Consider the following 19,137-nt stretch of genomic DNA (forward strand, 5'->3'; position numbering starts at 1 on the left):
AGTCAACAGGACAGTGCCACAGTGCTATAAAATTCTATGACTGCCACAAGAATACCAAGTCAGAATTCGTTTATTGTCTTGCCACCTTCACTTGGATCACTCAGATGTAAGTCGTGGTCACTCTCATCCAGGATTTCCTAAGAGCCTCCTGACTACATGCTTCTCCCTCATCCTCACCCAACCAGAGTGATCCTCTTAAAACAACTTAATACTTATTGCTCCTTTACGTGCTCCATTAACATCTAATATCATTTAACTAAAGCCACAGACCTGAGGCTGAAGAAATATAACACTGAAGAAATATAACACTGAAGTCCTTCTTACTCTCTAATTTTGGGCATTGTGATTTGTGATACAGATACTAAGGTCATTGTGATTGGTCCTTAGCCTACTTTCAGCACACATCTCCCAACCTGGGCGATCCCTCTGATCATCACTCACTTAGTGGTCCCCTCTCCGTCCTAACTGCCTTTTCCCCCAGCATGTGAAACCGGCCTCCAAACCATGGAGAGCACCACATTCTTGGGCCCTTAAATTGATGTGCTGGTGCGGCTAGTTGAGAACCCTGGGTCTCCCGAGCATCATTTGGAAACCTCATTACCACTGAAGAAAAAGGCCAAAGTGCTTTCCGGGACCTATAGAAATGGCCCCCACATAATATCCCCAGCTGTCTTTGCAGTCTGTTGACTCTTTCTCTTGTTGATCTCTATATTTCTTCAGACAGGCAAGGCTTACTCTTTCTGCCCCAGTAAATATCGAATTTGCCTGCTTTACCCTCATTTAATTTGCTTCAAAATTATCTCCTCCGTAGGTACTTTGTCTTCCTGTATCTGAAAACTCCTTTCCCAAACTGATACTCTCAGCCCCTTTCCATGTTTCACTGTTTTTTTATGGCATTGGATGGAAGGTGCTCCCAAGTGGTGCTCAGGAGTCCCAGGGCCCCACCAGCAGGTCTCAGCCAACAGACGATGACCCGAGGCTGAGTGCTGCTCAGGATCTGCAGTGCCAGGAAGGCCTTAGGGCCACATCTGATATGTGTTACTGGGAAATTTTTTACATTAATGATGTCTTCCAGAAAAGTTTTGGCAATTTATAATCATGCCAGTAACATCTGAGTGCCCATTTTCTGACATACTCACCAACGCTGCTTACTATCAGTCTTTCTTCCAACTTTTGTTTCATAGTAATTACTGTTTTATCCCCATGGCAATGTTTATCTCTTTCATTTTAGTGTCTAGGAATACCTTGTGTATCTGTGTTGTCTTTTATTATGTTTTGACCATCTCTTACCTGCTTCCTAGTTTTGATGAACTTTTTTTAATTCTTAAAATTTGGTTACAGATATTTATCTTGGAAATTTAGTAAGAATTAATGATATAATAAAGTACTTATCAGAATGTCTAATATAATAGATATTGTGGATTTAGTTATAATAGATATTAAGGGCTTAGTTGTTTTTTAAATAGCTTGTTTTTGTTAACTTTTCTTATTATAATTATCTCTTTTATTCATTCTCATCCCTTAAAAGCTTACTGTCAACATCCCTTTCTATTCAGTCTCAGCTTTTATCTTGGAATCATATTCTTACTGCTTACCTTCTCTTGGGTAGATTGACTTGAGTCTGTTCAAGTAGAGCCCCTCCCTCAGATGATGCTGTTTGGTCTCATCTCTTATACTCGTACCAAAAGTTATTGCACTAAGCAATCCAGTTTGTCTTACTTTTCTTTATTTGCTGTATCAATTTATGTTAGGAAATGGAAATGCCTATCTTGACTACCCCCATCGGACAAGTAGAAAACTTTAATCACTTGGTGAAATAGCCTCATAACTCTCTAGTCTTCTTAAATCCTTTAGGATTGCATGGTTAGGCTAAGTCTGATTAGGCCAAAGCTTAGGGACTCATAACAGAGAAAGGGAACTTTGTCATGGATACGATACTGGGCAAGCATGCCAGTGAGCACTGGACAGAATAAAATCAGGGACAGAATAAAATCTGGACAGAATAAAATCAGGGAATAAAATCTGGGGAGATAATTGCTAAAGTTTTTTGGGGCATGAAATACTAGAAAGTTTCTAAGATTGTATTTAAAAGGCTACCATATGTTTGTTTTAATATTGACTATTCTTTCAAAAGGTATACTTTGAAAAGCCATTCTGGAATGTTAGGTTTGTTCTTGTTTACATACCTTACATATTTTATGTTTCTTTTTTCCATTTTGTAGAGGCATGCCGTGTTGAATTTATGTATAACACTAAGAATACATTTATTTTATAATCCCATTACAATGAAAATGTCTTTGCATGTTTAAGATGATACTGAAAAATCAAGAGTTGGGAATTATATTTTAATTTGAATGACAATCTTACTAAAACAATTTAAAGTATATTTACTCCTTGATTTACCTTAAAAAAAATTTATATGTGGGGTTTCTGTGTGACATTTAGGGGATCACAAATATGACTACAATATAAACTAAAGAAGCTCATAGTCAGTACTATTAAAATAGATTTGAAAACTGAGAATCTGATATGAGCAATATAAAGAACCCATCTAAAGCAGGAAACAGTAACTCAGACAATGGCTCAATGGCTTAAAACACTTGTCTAGTAAGTGCAAGGCCATGAGTTCAAATCCCAGTGCTGCTCATATACACTGAGGTGATCCCCAGAGCTTTACTACTTGGAATTCCCAGTGTGAAAGGGTCTGGAAGAAAACCCAGTGGTTTAAAAAGTACCCCTGATGCTACTGCATGCAGTTGCACTTTCTGGAGGTTCTTTAGTGAGAACAAATGAATAAAGCAGAAAAGGTCCCCATTTAATTGAGTCAAGTTTCATGCCTCACTTTTAGCTCTGGGACCCTTGAGTATTATTAAATTCAGGGTAGTTGAAGAGATGCAGGAGAGATTATGGCAGCAGTGGCTAAGGAAACGATGTCCACCAAATGGAGCAGATGTGAGGATTTTTGCTGGAAATAGTATTAAAGAGGAGAGGGAAGGTATAGGCCACCATTTTGACAAGTGTTTACAGAATATTAACATGATCATATTTAGATCTGAAATTATTTCAAGCTAAACTGACCACTCACTAAGTTATTAAAATAGTTTATTTTTTTAAAAAAAGCTACCATATTTTACAATGTATTACTGAAAATTAGCCATGTTGACTCATGTTTGACGTTAAAATATTTTAAATAATTAGTATTAAATATGTGTCCAGTTGTGGATGCCTCTTATCTGATGAGTTCATCTCCTCCGCAGTTTCGGTGTCTGAACTGCTCAGCTTCGCAAGTCTGCTCTCAGGATGGCCCTTTGTATCAGGTAAGAGGCACTCACGACTGTACATAAGACCCTAATGATGGCCCTCCACAATGGTGACTGCTTCCATCCCAAATTCAAATTCCTAAGATGCATACCTATGCAAAATGAATATAATTAAACCATAAAATTTGATCTTCTCAATTCATTTCCCCAGAATTGTCATTACCTTAGTCTCCATGAATTGTCTATTGACTTTTACTAAATGAAAAAAATCATTACTGTTAAGGCCCTATTTTCTGAACCTTAAAATAAATAAAACTTAATTTTATGGAGCCTGAGAGGTGGCTCAAAGAACTGTAGAGCATGCTTTGCATGTGAGAGCCTCAGGTCCTATCCCTTGTATCTAGGAACTACCCTCAGGATCATTCTAGAAGTAGTCCCTGAGCACCCCGAAAGTAAAACAACAAAAAATTTCATCTTACTAATTTAGTAATTGCCAGCTTTTCATAATTAACAGCCCTTGGGGAGCTCTGCCCCCACTGAATATCTCAGCTGTACTTCCTTTCATTTTCTAAGTAGATATTTCTACCTTTCTCCCCCAAGTAGAAGATAAAATGAAATAACATAATAGCAAGTGCTAACGGTAATTGTTAGCTTGCTTACTTGGCCCTGCCCTAAGTACTTCTCTCGAATCATCTCCTTTAGTAACAAACTATAGCAAACTAACATAATACACTGAGAAAACTTGAACATGAATCTGAGAAAAGTTTAGTAAAAATTGAAATACCTTCTATAAATTTAGAAAATACTGATTTCTGGAGGTTTTTTTGGTTTGTTTTGCAATGTTGTAAGCATATTTAACAAGTATATTTAACATCAAGAGAAAATAGTTTAGTGGGAAAATTTATTTTCACATTAAACAGTTCAGAGTGAAGGATAGAGAAATCATTTAACTGATAGGTTTAGATTTGTATACATCAAAAATGTGTATAGGTGTTCCAGTTGCATTTAGCTTCATAGCTGATTTTGAGGATGAATTATGATATCCCTTCTTTAGCTTTAATTCGTACATAACTTTCTGCTTTTACTGTAGGCAATAATGCATATATCCTAAGATATAGACAGATTTTTACATTTTATTCTAAAGCAGTGGAAGACAACTGTATTAAGACCAGTTTTTTTAAATCCACATAATTTTTTTTCTATCTTCAAGACTTTAAACTTGTCTCAGTTTGATGTACCTTTAGCCAAAAATCCCTTAGAAAATTTTAAGGAAAGTATCACTTTACTACAAGAAAAGATGAACATACAAACATACATATTTTTATGCTATTATGTTTTTAAACACTTCCTGAAATGGACAGTTTTCTAGGAAATTATTAGTGGGCCATAATTTATTCAAGAAGGAAAAGACCCTAAATCATTAACTCATGGAAGATCTAAAAACATGGTGTGGTAGTGGGGGTGCATGGTAGATGGTAGAGCAGGCGGGGCATTTGCCTTCCACGTGGCCAACTGAAGTTCCGTTCCTCAGACAGTAACTTTCACTTAGATTTACCAGTGAACTACGTTCTTTTGCCCCTTTCCCCTTCCCTGTCTTCCTCTTTTACTCTTTTACTCTCTCTATAAATAGATCTGTTGTCTGTTTGTGAAACTCTTTGATAGTCATTTGAAAGTATCAGAACAGTCGGCCAATAACTTCTTTCCCAAGTATTTCCTAAAATCAAAGATCTTGTCATTGTCATACTGGTATTTCACCAAAACACTACTCCCACACAAGAAATTTAAATAGCAATTAAGTATTATAGAGATTAATTTCACCCCATAATTAAATTATGAAGTTTGTTGAAAGAGAGAAACAATTGAGGGGACCTGGGGCGACTCCCAGCAGTGCTTAGGAAACTGTGTGGTGACAGAGACTGGATTTAGGCCTTCACATGCCAAGATTGTGCTTCAACCCTTTGTGTTATCTCTCCGGCCTCTAAATTAATGAAATTTAAGGTAGCTTTAAAGTTCACCAGGAAATACAACCAGGTGCTTCTAGAGGTCAGTCACATTTTTAAAGGAGTTGTGACTCACTTCTGTACCACCACATGTATTTTAAGCCTAATCAAAATTTTTGATACTAAAGGGTTGAAGAGAGGTAGTACAGCAGGGAGGACACTTTGCTTGCACAGGATGATCCAATTCTGATCCCTAATATCCCAGGTGGTCCCCTGAGCCTCACCAGGAGTTGTCCCTAAGCACAGAGCCAGGAGTAAACAGCCAAGTGTGGTTTAAAAAATAAATAATTCTAGGGACTGGAGCCCTAGTAGGAGTATGCATTCATCTGATTCCAGTTGAGTTCCCAACACTGTCATTTGGAGTAGGACACCACGTGACCCAAGAAACACTGTGCCTTTGGGGTGAGCCACTGGCCCTGTTGACTGAGATTCAAAAGCAGGGCCTGTGCACCTCCTGAACATACTAGGGAGGCGCACCAAGAAAACATATGCATGGTACAACCTTAAATGTAGACTTCCAAATCAGAAAAATGGCTCTATTGTGTATGAGTTTTCACAGAGTATTTCAAATTAATAAAGGATTCATTTAACAAATAATTCATTAAGCACTAAGCCATGCCCCACACTTAAACCCTGGAACCCAGAAGTAAATATAGCAACTTTTTTTTCCAGGGCTGAGGAAATAGCACAGGAGACAGGGTATATGCTTGGCATGTGCAGGAGCTCAGTTTGATCCCCAGCACTGCATGTTTTTCCTGGCACAACCAGGTGCGGCTCTAGTAACCCTGGCACTGCCAGGCCTGAGGCCCTTAGCACTAAACCATCTGGCCCAGTTGACCGAGTACAGCCAGGCATGACCCTCGGTCTCGCTAGCACTGCTTAGAAACCTCCCCAAATATTCTTTTCCTTTGAGAGCTTCATACCCATAATGGTAACAGATTTTTTTTTTTTTTGCATTTTGGGTCACACCCAGCAATGCACAGGGGTTACTCCTGGCTCTGCACTCAGGAATTACTCCTGGCGATGCTCAGGGGACCATACGGGATGCTGGGAATCAAACCCAGGTCGGCCACGTGCAAGGCAAATGCCCTACCTGCCGTGCTATCTCTCCAGCCCCCGATAATGGTAACAGATTAAAAAAAAAAAGAATAAGAATTATATGTGAGTGTTCAAAGAATAATAAAAATATTTTAGATAAAATGGACAGTCACTTAAAGGTAAAAAAGGTAAAGGCCCTCTGTTGTTACTGTGTTTGGCATATCGAATACGTCACGGGGAGCTTGCCAGGCTCTGCCGTGCGGGCGAGATACTCTCGGTAGCTCGCCGGGCTCTCCGAGAGGGGCGGAGGAATCGAACTGGGGTTGGCCATGTTGGCTGCGTGCAAGGCAAACGCCCTACCGCTGTGCTATCGCTCCAGCCCGGACAGTCACTTAATTTAAGGTAATTTTTATTATCAAAAAGTAGTGGAAGAAATCATCACATGAGTATCTGGGATAAGACAGTCCAGTCCAGGGAGACCCGAAGGCAGACACCCTGAGGTTATGTGTGGTTGTTTGAGGATTTCAAGGAGCCAGTGAGGCTGAGTTTGGCATATTGAATAAATACAACACAGGTAGCTTGCCAGGCTCTGCCGTGCGGGCGAGATGCCAAACACAGGTAACAACAAAGTCTCCAATGGAGATGTTACTGGACCGCTCGAGCAAATCGATGAACAATGGGAGGACAGTGACAGTGACAGTGACAGTGAGGCTGAGTGAAGACTGAGGACTAGCGGTGGCCCATGAACTTGCGGGCAGACATCTTGTAGGTGAGAAATGGATTGGTGGGGCTTGCTTTTCAGTGCATTATACTGAGACTACTGGTGGGGGTGAGGCTTGTGATTCCATCCAAATCTCGAAGTACGTGTACTTCCTCAATCCTTAAAGTGGTAAATGATAAATATAACCATTTAAAAATAAGAAGGAAATATATTTAGTTCGGGAATCTCAGAGTGGAAATGACCCTATTGTACATATAAAAGAAAAATGAGTTGAAAATTGGGAAAAATACAAACACTATAACTAAGGAAATACTTTTAACATACAGCAGAAAGCCATTAATACATAATAAATTCATGTTAAAGACAAAGTTCACTTTTTCATATAAAATGAACAAAAGACATTTTACAAAACAATAAAATATGCTAATAAGAATATAGAATTATGACCTTATTTAAAAGTGAAGAAATGAAAAAGTAAAATACTGTTTTCTATAATGCCAAATTAAGGGTAGAAAACGATCTAAAGATTGATAAGACTGTGGAAGAATGAACATTTGTGTTTTTTGTCTGAACTGTAAAAATGGGACTGCTTTCTTGAAGCCCAGTATGATTATTTATCTGAACTTTTTCTTTTTTTTATTATTGAATCACTGAGATAGATACACAGTTACATAGATTCCCCCCCCCCTTTCTCTCTCTCTCTCTCTGACTCTCTCTCTTTCTGTCTCTCTGTCTCTCTCTCCCTCTCTCTCTCCCCTCTCCCCACCTCCCCCGTCTCATTTTCCTTTTGGGCACTGTGGGTTGCAATGCTGTAAAACCTTCTTTTAAAACAAGTATTTTGCTTGAGTCAGCAGTTCTACTTCTTTGACCCGAGGGATTTAGGTGAGGAATGAGGAGCAGGATGTACATAGATTAGGTTTAGGTCAAGACTAATTTATAATAAGAAAAACAATAGAATAAACTAAGATGTCCAGCCAAAAAAGATTTATTGATTGTAATTCATATCTATAAGGCATTTTATGCAGGCTTTAGAAAATGGCTACACAGACCAGAGAGATAGAATTGTGGTAATGCTTTCAGGCCCCAGCACCACCAGGAGCAATCGCTGAGCACAGAGCCAGATATGAGCCCTGCGTTCTGTCAAGTGTGGCCCCCAAACTAAACATATAATTAATAAAATGATCACATAGAATAACCTTGTGTAGAAATATTCATGACACTTTTAATGGACAAAGTTATTTGCCAAACAACATGTGAATATGATTTCCAGATTTGAAAAAAGTGTACACTTTAGACTACAGAATGTACATTGAAACTACAATGTACTTTAAAATGTTTTGGGATAATTTGTTAGAATTTAAATAATTTTTTCTTTTTTTTTACCCCAGGGACTTTTTTATATTTCCAAACAGTGAAAGCAACTTTTTAACTGTAGCACTGTACCACTGTCCTCCCGTTGTTCATCGATTTGCTGAAAGCAACTTTATGATAAAGAATTTATTTTTTTAAGATAAATGGGATGTCAGATTTAGTCGTATTATTTTTAAAGCTATCACATTTGAAATATGTTATTTGAAAGTATCTATTCTTTATTATGATACTTGGTGAGATTGAAAACTTAGCAACTCTACAAAACTTAGGCTACTTCATACTGTTATGTAACATAAAGAGACAGTGAAATGCCATATTTCATTATAGTAAATGTGATGCCATTTTACTTCACAAAGCGGACCAACACATAGGAACTTCAAGTTTATCTTAACAATTTCCAGTATTTTAATACATGTTAATGAAATTGTTTCATTTTCCTGTTAACATAGGGCAAAAATGCAAGGCTTGTTTGCAGGGGAAAATAAAACTATTTTCCAAAACTAGAAAATTCCAACCAGTGACTAGTAAACTATTTTTCTCCCTTCTCAAATTTCAACCTAGTAGAGTTAGTGATGGATGCTTTTGTATGGGGCTGGAGCAATAGCACAGTGGGTAGGGCATTTGCCTTGCATGCGGCTGACCCGGGTTCAATTCCTCCATTCCTCTCAGAGAGCCCAGCAAGCTACCGAGAGTATCCCACCCACACCGCAGAGCCTGGCAAGCTACCCGTGACGTTTATGACATGCCAAAACACAGTAACAAGTCTCACAATGGAGACGTTACTGGTACCCACTCGAGCCAACTGATGAACAATGAGAGGACAGTGCTACTACAGTGCTACAGTGCTTTTGTATACCAAAAATGTATTCTAAAACACTGTACATTTCTATTAAAAAAGTCACCTATTTCCAGAAAATGTACAAATTCAGCAGTGTCAAGAATAGATGCAGAGCTAGAAAGATTATTGTTAGTAGAGAGCGAGATGTTGTCTGAAAATGGTAGAATAGAAATCAGTAAAGTTAAGGCAGGATGTTTACGTGGTAGTTGTCTTATCTGACCATGCTTTAGGAAACCTAGAGAGCTATGAAAAATGAAAATTTCTGTGCCTCACTCCCAGATGCTGTGATTTAGCTGAAACAAGTAAAATGAAAACCAAAACAGATTTAGACCATGGAAACTCAAATACCAAGACTTTCTCTTAATGTTGGTAGTAACCTCACTGTTAGGAAGACGAAGATGTAGCAATTTCCATTTCTTTCTTCTAGTCTCACACTGAGCGCAGAGGTAAAAGACTCCAAGAAAGTTTTCAAGATGTAATCCAGCTGTGACAAGAGTAGATTATTTGTGGGCTTTGAGACTTTTAGATCTCACTTTTTCCATTGCAGGAAAGACACAGTTCTATGTATTAAATGTTTCCATTCACCAACAATGAAGAGAGACAGTAGCAAAACCATTGGCTCTATAGGCCCTTTGATTTTGTGATATTTGGGTTTATATGATATACTGTATAAAACAGAGGGTAAAAACAGACACAGAAATAGTGTAGCTTATGCCTCTTTTCCATGAAACTTTTCTCTCAAGTATTATATGTTGTTGTATGACGCCTTTTCTACATGACTGGAGCAGCATGAAGAATAACATGAACCATCTAACTGTGAAATATTCAGGTCCTAATATTCAGTAGTCTCAATTCATTGAAAGGAGATAGTAGCCTAAATGTTTCAGTAACAGTTGTTCATTTTGAAAGATCCTTTAAATTTTAAATTATAAAAAAGTGTGTCAGATTAACCTTGGTTTCCCAGATTCAGAGTAGAGAATTCTTTGTTTCCTTGTGTGTCGTTGGTCTCTCACAAACAGTGACTGGCAAAATCTAGACTGTGGACTTGCATTCTTTAGCCACACAGGGGTTGGTGATTGGATGCCTTTAACCAGGGGTTGTACCCCTCTTTGTTACGTGAGTACTAGACTACTCACATATGTGATCAGTGCAGCATCTCTATGCCTTTATATTAGACCTTCGTTGCATGTTATGTAAAACTTGGCTGATTTTAGAAAAGTCGAAGTTGAAAATCCATGAGAATTATAATCATTGCTGTCGTTATCACTACTACTAGGAGTCTAAAGCACGTGTTCTTAAAATATTTTGTATGTGAATGATACTGTTCTGGTATAGTTTTTACTGACCGTATGTTTTTGTTTTATAGTCATACCCCATGGTATTGCAGTATCGACCAAGAATTGATTTCGGTTAGACCCCGGGGCCTAGAGCCCACTGAGATGAATCCTGCACTATTTGTTTACTCAACAGATTGCACAGGGAACCTGTATGTGGACTAGTGGGACACAACCAGATTTTCAGCATGCAAATAAGGCCATTGTCTGTCTCTTAATTTGTCAGTTTCATTTATGTTGTTTCTATTAAGAGCAAACCAAGTGCCATTCTGCTACTGAACCATCTACATAAGGTATTTGTATTGTCTCAGAATATACAAGTCATAGTTAAAACCAGTCAGCTGTGTGGCCATGATTCGGCCATCTGAATATTTTGCTTGCCTGTTCTAAGGTTGTTCTAATGTTTGATTACACTAGTAATATGGCTCAATCTTTGTGGTGTTGCATTTTTCACATGCTATTTTATTCTTTTTTTAAATAGAGTACTGTACATGAAGCTAATTATTATATCTGAAATTATTTTATATGGAAAATTTATTTAGAAAAGTGGTTTTGGAGCCACTATCCTATTCTCAGTAAGTGTGTCTGTGTATGTGTGTGTGCGTGTGTGTGTGTGAGAGAGAGAGATTGTGTGTGTATGTGTACAAAACAGTGTGCTTTTGTGTGTTCAAGTTCTTTTAGAAAGAATTCCACTTTTTATTTAACATTAGAACACATAATTGTAGACATTTCCATTCATCTCTCTGTGTAGTCTACCAGATCCACAAGGAAGGCATGTTAGCTCTCTGGATTGAAAATGTGTTACTTCTTGGAGAACTGAAGTAAGATTCACAACCATTCAAATTGTGGGCAGCTGATTACGTTCATATGTAACAAAATTAGTGTGTATGTAAGGTTAATCTTTCATAATGCCTTATGACAAGCAGGTGCTGCTTCATGAAATGTCACTGTATAGTGTGCATCATTTAGTGTTTCTCTTATTTAATGAGCATATTCTTTTTTTACATTGGCCTTAGGTATATGTCACTGTGGCATGCCAGAGGGTTTTGATGATTTTAAATATTAGGATTCTTAGGGCGTATAGCACTATTTTATGGATTTCAAAAGCTCAAAGCAATCGTAGATTAAAACTGTTACTTATCACATGTCCAAACCATATACATAAAATAAAATTAATGCAGACTTAGTAGATAAATATGCTAACCAAAAGTAATGGTTTTAAGATAACCATTTTAAATCCTATAGTAAACGAGGGAAGTGAGACTGTTGTTTTAAACACAAGTTCATTAAAGTCAGAACTAAAATAATGTCATTGATTTTGCAGTTATGTTAAGTCTTCCATTCTTTTTGAGAATAGGCTACAGGTCAAAGAAAGTCACTTTACCTTAAGTTATCTGAGTTACCTGAAGAATTTCCTTTTAAACCTTTTAAAATTTACTTTTGTCATCAGTCTTTAGAAATTAATTTTTATTAACTTCTTCAAATACCATCTGAAACTTTAACTGTCTTGAAAGTTAGGAAAATGATTTATTTTAGAACTCTGACATGAGCACAATCTGTGTTATGCACATAGTTTTTATACTACATACATGGTAAATGTGCTATATTTTCCAATAAAATATATCACAAATTGTTGCCTTCTAAATGTCCAGATGTTTCTTAAGAATAAAACACCATAAAACTAAAAATAAAAGGGGGGGCTCACAAAATACAGCTAAATCTTGATGCACTTCACAATATAAAAGATTGAAGCTTCATAATTATCTTCCCCATATATGTTTCAAGTCTAAAGTTTATAATAAAGTTTGCTCATTCTGATTTTTGTGGCAGTGCTTAATGTTGTTTAGTTAGACTATATTTGTTCTTAGAAGGACTCGCAGAATTTTAAAAGACAATTAGGTTTCTAATTCTTTAAATGGTTGAAACAGACCATTTACAATCCAAAACTGAATTTACTCTCTAGGCACACAGAAATTATTTTGCTGTTTTTTAAAAGTCCAATTTTCTGATATCCCTAAGAATTTGAATTTTTTTAATTCATTATAAATTTGTCACACCTATTGATTTTCATGTGTATTTTAATTTTCTCATTTAAAATGAATTGAGAGTGTTTTTTATATATACCACAAATGAAACCTAAATGTTTTGGGGTCCCCAGCCAAAACTTAAGAGCCTTAAAGGAGTTTTATATACAGCATTTTGTTAAATTTGATCAATTGCATTCGTAGATGTAATTTCACTATTTTCACAGAAATGGCATAAGAAGCAATTAGGGAATTGAGAATAGTTATAGATAAATTTTCTTCAGTGTCAATATGTTAACATTTTTATTGAAATACAATGGAATATGTGCCAAAACACGAACCCTTTAAATATAGAAGAGTATCAGTTGTCATTTGGGAAAAGGTACACGTTTTTATTATAGTCCTGTGTAATAACGTATTACTGTTAGAACCACAGACTTCTTAGACTGACCTCTTTGGGTATATTCACCTATGATTTTGTAAGTATGGGACTATTTTTGTGTCTTAATACATTAAATTTCCAGTTAATATTTCCCTCAGTCAGGTTTGCAAGAAACCAGGTACAGAAAAACATTAACTGGTGACCTTTGTGACTAGCTTTATAAATTTAGGTTTCTAATAAAATGTTCTTTATATAAATAACCTATAGAAATCATCATCTGAATTTGAAAATTCAGAATAAAATTCAGTTAAAATTTTCTTTAATCTTTTGCTTCTTCAGCAATAAACAGAAAGAACTTCCCTTAAAAGATCTTATAATGCTCTGCCTTAGCTGTCATAGATACAAAAGGGTCGAGGAACTTTGGGTGTAAATAGGTCTATGGTTATAGGCACTTAAGTTGAAGTAATATATAATCATCATAAGTGAACAGAGATTTCATAATGTGATCTTTTCCTTAGATTAACAAAATACTTTCAAAAACTAAACAGAAAGGCCCATTAATGAGTAATACAGGGTCATCAATCTGGGTGCATTTACTTTATGTCATGTCTATTCACTACTTATGGAATAGTGTGTTATTTTTTTTTAAATCATTGAAAATCTATCACATACTACTGGGCCACATTTTATAAATGTAATGCATTTGCTCAGCTATATTATACACTCAAATGTAATCTAAATTTAACTGGATCTTTAAGAACAAGTGAATCACATGATATTCTGAACTGCTTAGCTTTATTGAAAAATTTGAGAAAGTGCCTCATTAAGATAGTGCATTTCCAGTTTGGATGCTGCATAAATTTTAAGTTATCTGCACCAATCTCTTAGGAATGGTTGTACATCTAAATAGGTGTTTAAGATTTTTCATAAGAAAACTTCTTAAGATTTTCATAAGAAAATAGGTATCACCAAAGATATTTAACTGTTAATAACATCTTGGAGAGACAGTTTTAACAGTTTGGAGGTTGGCAACATTTTCATTGCAATTTGATTTGATACAGTTAGGCAATAACCTAGATTAACGGCTAAAGTGTCACCAAAGAAAGGCTTTAACTGGATTTTTATGGAGAGATCAATCCACTTTAGATTTTTCTTAATGACCAAAATATACTTCCTCTTAAATATGTTCATTAGTTTTTTTACTAACATCTGACCAATTGTAGGATTTTCTCAAAAGAAACCATGAAAAGTCTCTGGGTAAAGGTGTAGAGTAAATACAAACCTGGAAAAGAAAACAATGGGAATTTTAAATTCTTAACTGAGAATACTTCTTCCATAGAGAAAGATTAAACTAAAATTATGCCTATTTAGTTCCTTGGTTCTTAGTGGTTTGTGAAATTCATTTAAGACAGATTTAGTAAAAGTGCAATGTGCTTACTTTGTATAGAAAATCATACATTCTGTTGGAGTTACATAAAAAGCGCTTTCTTTTTTTCTTGTATTTCAAAGCAAAATTTACATAGAGCCTGTGTTGTTTTTTTTAAAGTACCTGTCTTATTTCTCAACTGTTACTTTGTTATTAAAATTTAGTCAGACAGCCAGATTTAGCAGATGTTCTTAGAACACCTATCAAGAGAGTTTTAAACCTTCTCCTAACCTATTTCTTCTTGGGAGCACATGCTATGGACCACCCGACAGGCAGAGCTCACTGTGAACTTTTGGGGAGAGGCCCCCAAGTAAACTTTCTTGATTAGGATGAAAATTGATGCACCATTACACATTCTGGTTTATCATAAGAAATTTACCAACACGACTGCTTTATGCCAGTAAGATGTTGGCTACTTGTAAACATTGTAAAAATGATTTTGCCATGACTTTAATTTTCTGGGTTAGGAATACAGAAATATAAAATATTACCAGGATGAATATCTCTACTATAAGAAGCATAGCATATCTGTTAAACATAAAATATTACTATGCTAGAAACTTAGAAATTCTTTCAAAGCACAAATTAACCAGCTGTTTCTGGATTTACTTGATAAACTTAATTCAGAGGATTTTTGATGAAAAAACAACAGACCGAAAGCTCATTAAAATGTACTTTAATATGCATTTCAGGGTTTATATGCATAAAAATTAAATATGCATAATTCTCTTACTGAAAGCAGTGTCATTTTTCAGTCACTTAAAAGTGATTCTCTTTCTAGTCTAATGTAGTTTACACAAATAGTGTGTTTACTTGATATCCTTGCTGTATTTCTAAATAGAATGAAAAGATTGAGCACTTTCTTTTTAGGAAACTAAGGAATTAAACTTCAAATTAATTTATTTTAAATGCTCACTAAAATTGTCTGTATACTCTCGACACCCTTTTCTAGTATTGAGAGGAGACAGTTTTCAGAAATTAATTGTTTTTAAATCTAGAATCAGCTGTGAGAGAGAAAAATGCAAGGCCTAGCTTTCAGAGCTTCATGAAAGATGAATCATCTAGTGCAAATAAAGATTAAATATTCTGGACAGTGTAGAGATAGTAAACACATTATCCATACTTCACATCAGTTCACTGGAACCTGGATCCTAAATAATAAAATACAATGAGATCAGCCTGATATTGTTTGGGATAGGTTTTCTTTCTTGTGTGTTTTAGGATGGGATGGGGGCCTAAGTGTCCTTATGAAGCTGTGGTCCATAACGAGAGTTTGGGGTGGGGGGGGGTGGACACCAGTGTTCTGCTTCATTCCTGCATCTGGCAACCCAGTGGCAAACATCAGCTTTTAATAGATTATCCCTCACATTAAATAAAACCATAATCAAATATATTGTACAGTTATGTTGCTCATTTTCCTTTGAAATATAAAATGTTTTCAGCTTTTTTTGTCAAAGTGGTAACATCTTACTACAAATAAAAACCTTTTTGTGGTTGTAAGATTTAGCTTATAAATCATTCAAATTGAAGTGAAAGAATTACCAGGTCATTGTTAATGACTTAGTCTATTAAGAGTATATGTATTTTTGTAAAGGAAAAGCACTTGTAGATATTTAATCAGTACAAGATATATGTCTGTTTTGCAGAAATAAGATGCTGCTTAGAGATTCTCTTTAAATATTTTTTATTTTTGTGCTCAAATGTATTTTCTGTCAATCTATGGAATGTTCTGTACAAAGCTGTATGGTCGTACTGTTGGGCTAGATACTTTTGTTTTTTTAAAATCTGGACTTAGCCAAGAATATTTGACCATGTTAAAAATAGTATCTTTGTTATTAAATTTTTGATTGCAAAATTTATTGTTGTCTGTCATCCTTAACATTGGTAGTTTCAGATTTCACTATAAAGTCTCCCCCCAGTGTAACTTGAATCATCTATGTGTGTAGGCATCACCACCTCCACAGCATAAATAAGTAAATAAACTCTCATATGTGGGATATAAAAACACATAATAAGGGGGAAACAATTGGCCTGAGTCATCAGAACTAGAGATTTTGTCTATAAAAATGAATTTACATAGGATGGGGGGTGGCTGGGAGGAGCCTTGGACAGCACTGGTGGAGGGAAGCTGCACTCTGGTGATGGGTGTGGTGCTGGGATGATGTCTGCATGAAAAGTATAACAGTATTACAAATCCTGATACATCAGTTAAAATGGTTTTAGGAAATTTCATTGAAACTTGTTCAGTATTTGATTAAAGATTCTTGAGGGGGTCAGAGCAATAGTACAGCAGATAGGGCACTTGCCTTGGGTTTGATCCTTGGCTTCCTACATAGTCCTCCAAGCTCCACTAGGAGTAATCTCAAGCACAGAGCCAGGAGTAAGCCCTGAGCACCACCAGGTGTGGCCCAGAAGACAGAAAAAACAAAAAAAGAAAAATGACAGACTATCTCTCAATACTGGAGTTGTAAATCACTTTAGGACATTTCATTTTGTCAAATTATGATCCAAGTTGAAAGATTACCTCTTTTAGCAGTTAGACAGCAACTTTTTTTCAGTCCTGTATATCTGCCCCCAGAAATTCTAGTTAGGCCAAATAGATAGTCAAGACACCTGCAAACTCCTTTCTCTGACCTATTGTTACTTTGATGTTTAAAGTTTTGTCTTAAGTTAGTGATACCATAAGAATGGGTAAAGATTACCTGATCTGTACCTAGTAGTGAATGAATTGCTAAATGTGATATTAAATTAGTTGACCCCCATGAAATGTTATTAAAACACCTACACATTTAATTTGTCCCGCACGGAAAGCCCCTTCTACTAGATGAAAGCCTCAACAATCTTTAGCACTTTTTTCAGAATGCTTAAACTCTCAAAACCATCTCAATTCAGAAATCTGAAGACCTTCTGGTTTCTTAATGCTTAAGTATTCATCTTACACTTCCTGTTTCTTACTAGTGCCTGGTAAACATTCACCTGCCTTCTAAAAAGAGGGTGCTCTGTTTCCTCCTTTCTCCTCCACCCTTTAGGTCTGTGGCAGAAGGGTAAGGGAGAGGAAATAAGCAGGTTGTTAAGACAGTTCCAAGCAAGCTGAACCTGGCTGGTCATTTAAAGCTCCTCTGACGCGGCAATCTTTCTGGATTCTTTGAAGGAGAGCCTTCAGCCGCTTTCACTTTTTTTCAAAGCTGTGCCTGTTTCAGCGGGCTGTTTCTGAGGAAGCTCATTATTCCGCAGGGACACTCTCATACTGAGGGGGATTTTTTGTGGAATGCTGCACCTTCTTGAATGTTTTCCACAGAGAGCTTTTGTACCTCCACTTCCTAGTCTTCCTTTGATGGTGTAAGGAACTCACCAGGTGGCCAGAAGCCAGGGTGTTAAACCACTGGGAGGAACAGATGCTTCTGTTCCAGTGAACAGAAATTTTTACAGTCTCCCAAGAAAACGTGAATCTGACCATGGTGATCTTGTCTAGAATCACAGTGCCCTTCCACGAAAGTGCTCCTACTGGCATGAACAGATGTATGTACTCTGCGCTGCAGAATCCAGCCCAGCCTGCCCACTGAGAATAGGTCTGGATGGAAGGGAGGGGAAGTGAAGTCCGTCCTGCATCACCAAGCCCACTGCTGACCCGGGCACACTGCAAGAACAGAGTGACTATCCAGAGACTGAGAAGGAATAAGCAAAATCATTGTGGGATTTTGGGGATCCCTGAATTGCAGAGTGCTCTGCTCTGCTTCTACAGAATTGGTACCAGCTGTTCTGGGCTGGTCAGTGCAACCTGCTGGCTTCAAATTCCTTTGATTTCTCCAGCTCCCATGTGGAAGCAGTTGGATGAGCAGCTGCTAGAGGGGTGGAGGTGTGGTGGGTGTTCTGGGAACTTTTCCCATTTGAGCTGACCAAGAAATGGGATGGAAACAGCCCAAGAACACCGACTCTTTCTGGTTTTTAAACATGTGTTCATTGAAAGGGATCTTAGAGCTGCCAGAGGGTTTCCAGAATCCTGGGCTGGCTGGGTGGTGTGGTGGGAAACGAGCAGGGATACAGGAGCAAACCCAGGAAGGCTTCAGTCACTCAGCAGTTTTATGACCTTATAAACTCAATTCCCCTCTCAGGTGCCTTGCCTTGGTTACGTTGCCCAGTACCGTTATTTTCATAACACTCATCACAATTGTGATAGCCTGTGTAGCAACCAGATTGCATTTTCTGCAACCATTCAAGCCACCCTGTGCAATCCAGCACCTACTTCAAGGACTGATCCATGGTCGTGCTCAAGAGAAAATGAGAGGCCAGCATGGGCAGTCTGAGCAGTGAATCCTAAACTAGGCCTCCCAGATGGTACTCGCAATGGACAGAGTTGTGCTCTCACCACTGCCACTGGAGTAGGAGAACAGGGCCCTTTGTCCTGTGTCTGCCTTTTAGGAGGCCTTGTATTATACAAACTCCATCATAGAGCTCCCCTTAAATTTCTTTTGAACGTTAAATAATCCATTATAGAACTAGGAATTAAGAAAGAGGAATATATTAACGCGGGTTCACAGGCCACAGAAAGTGGGGACAGATTGAGGTGGGAGGGACTGGGGAGTGAAGAAAGCGGAGGGTCACTGTGGGAAGCCAGAGAAGGGGAAAGGTACTTCCTGACATTCTGAGTCATGGGAAGAGAGCCACACCTCTATGATTAGGCTAATTTTGGAAGAGCCTGGCTCCCCAGAGCATCTTCTCTCTTTAGAATCAAGTCAGTCTCCA

General features: G+C 37.2%; 1 protein-coding gene across 5 annotated transcripts in view; it reads left to right on the plus strand.

The window, feature by feature from the left end:
* PCGF5 (polycomb group ring finger 5) overlaps positions 1-16,251 on the plus strand; it is a 120,327-nt gene extending 104,076 nt beyond the window's left edge. For 4 of the 5 annotated variants that reach the window (XM_056130419.1, XM_056130420.1, XM_056130417.1 and 1 more), the window contains exons 9-10: positions 3,258-3,317; positions 10,595-16,251. In XM_056130419.1, the coding sequence (XP_055986394.1) occupies positions 3,258-3,317; positions 10,595-10,642 (108 nt within the window). In that variant the 3' untranslated portion in view covers positions 10,643-16,251. The remainder of the gene's footprint in view (positions 1-3,257; positions 3,318-10,594) is intronic. The other variant, XM_056130422.1, reaches the window with a different exon arrangement.
* Positions 16,252-19,137: the final 2,886 nt, after the last annotated feature.

Source organism: Sorex fumeus, unplaced genomic scaffold (genome assembly GCF_029834395.1).
Source record: "Sorex fumeus unplaced genomic scaffold, SorFum_2.1 ptg000078l, whole genome shotgun sequence".
NCBI classification, from domain to species: domain Eukaryota; kingdom Metazoa; phylum Chordata; class Mammalia; order Eulipotyphla; family Soricidae; genus Sorex; species Sorex fumeus.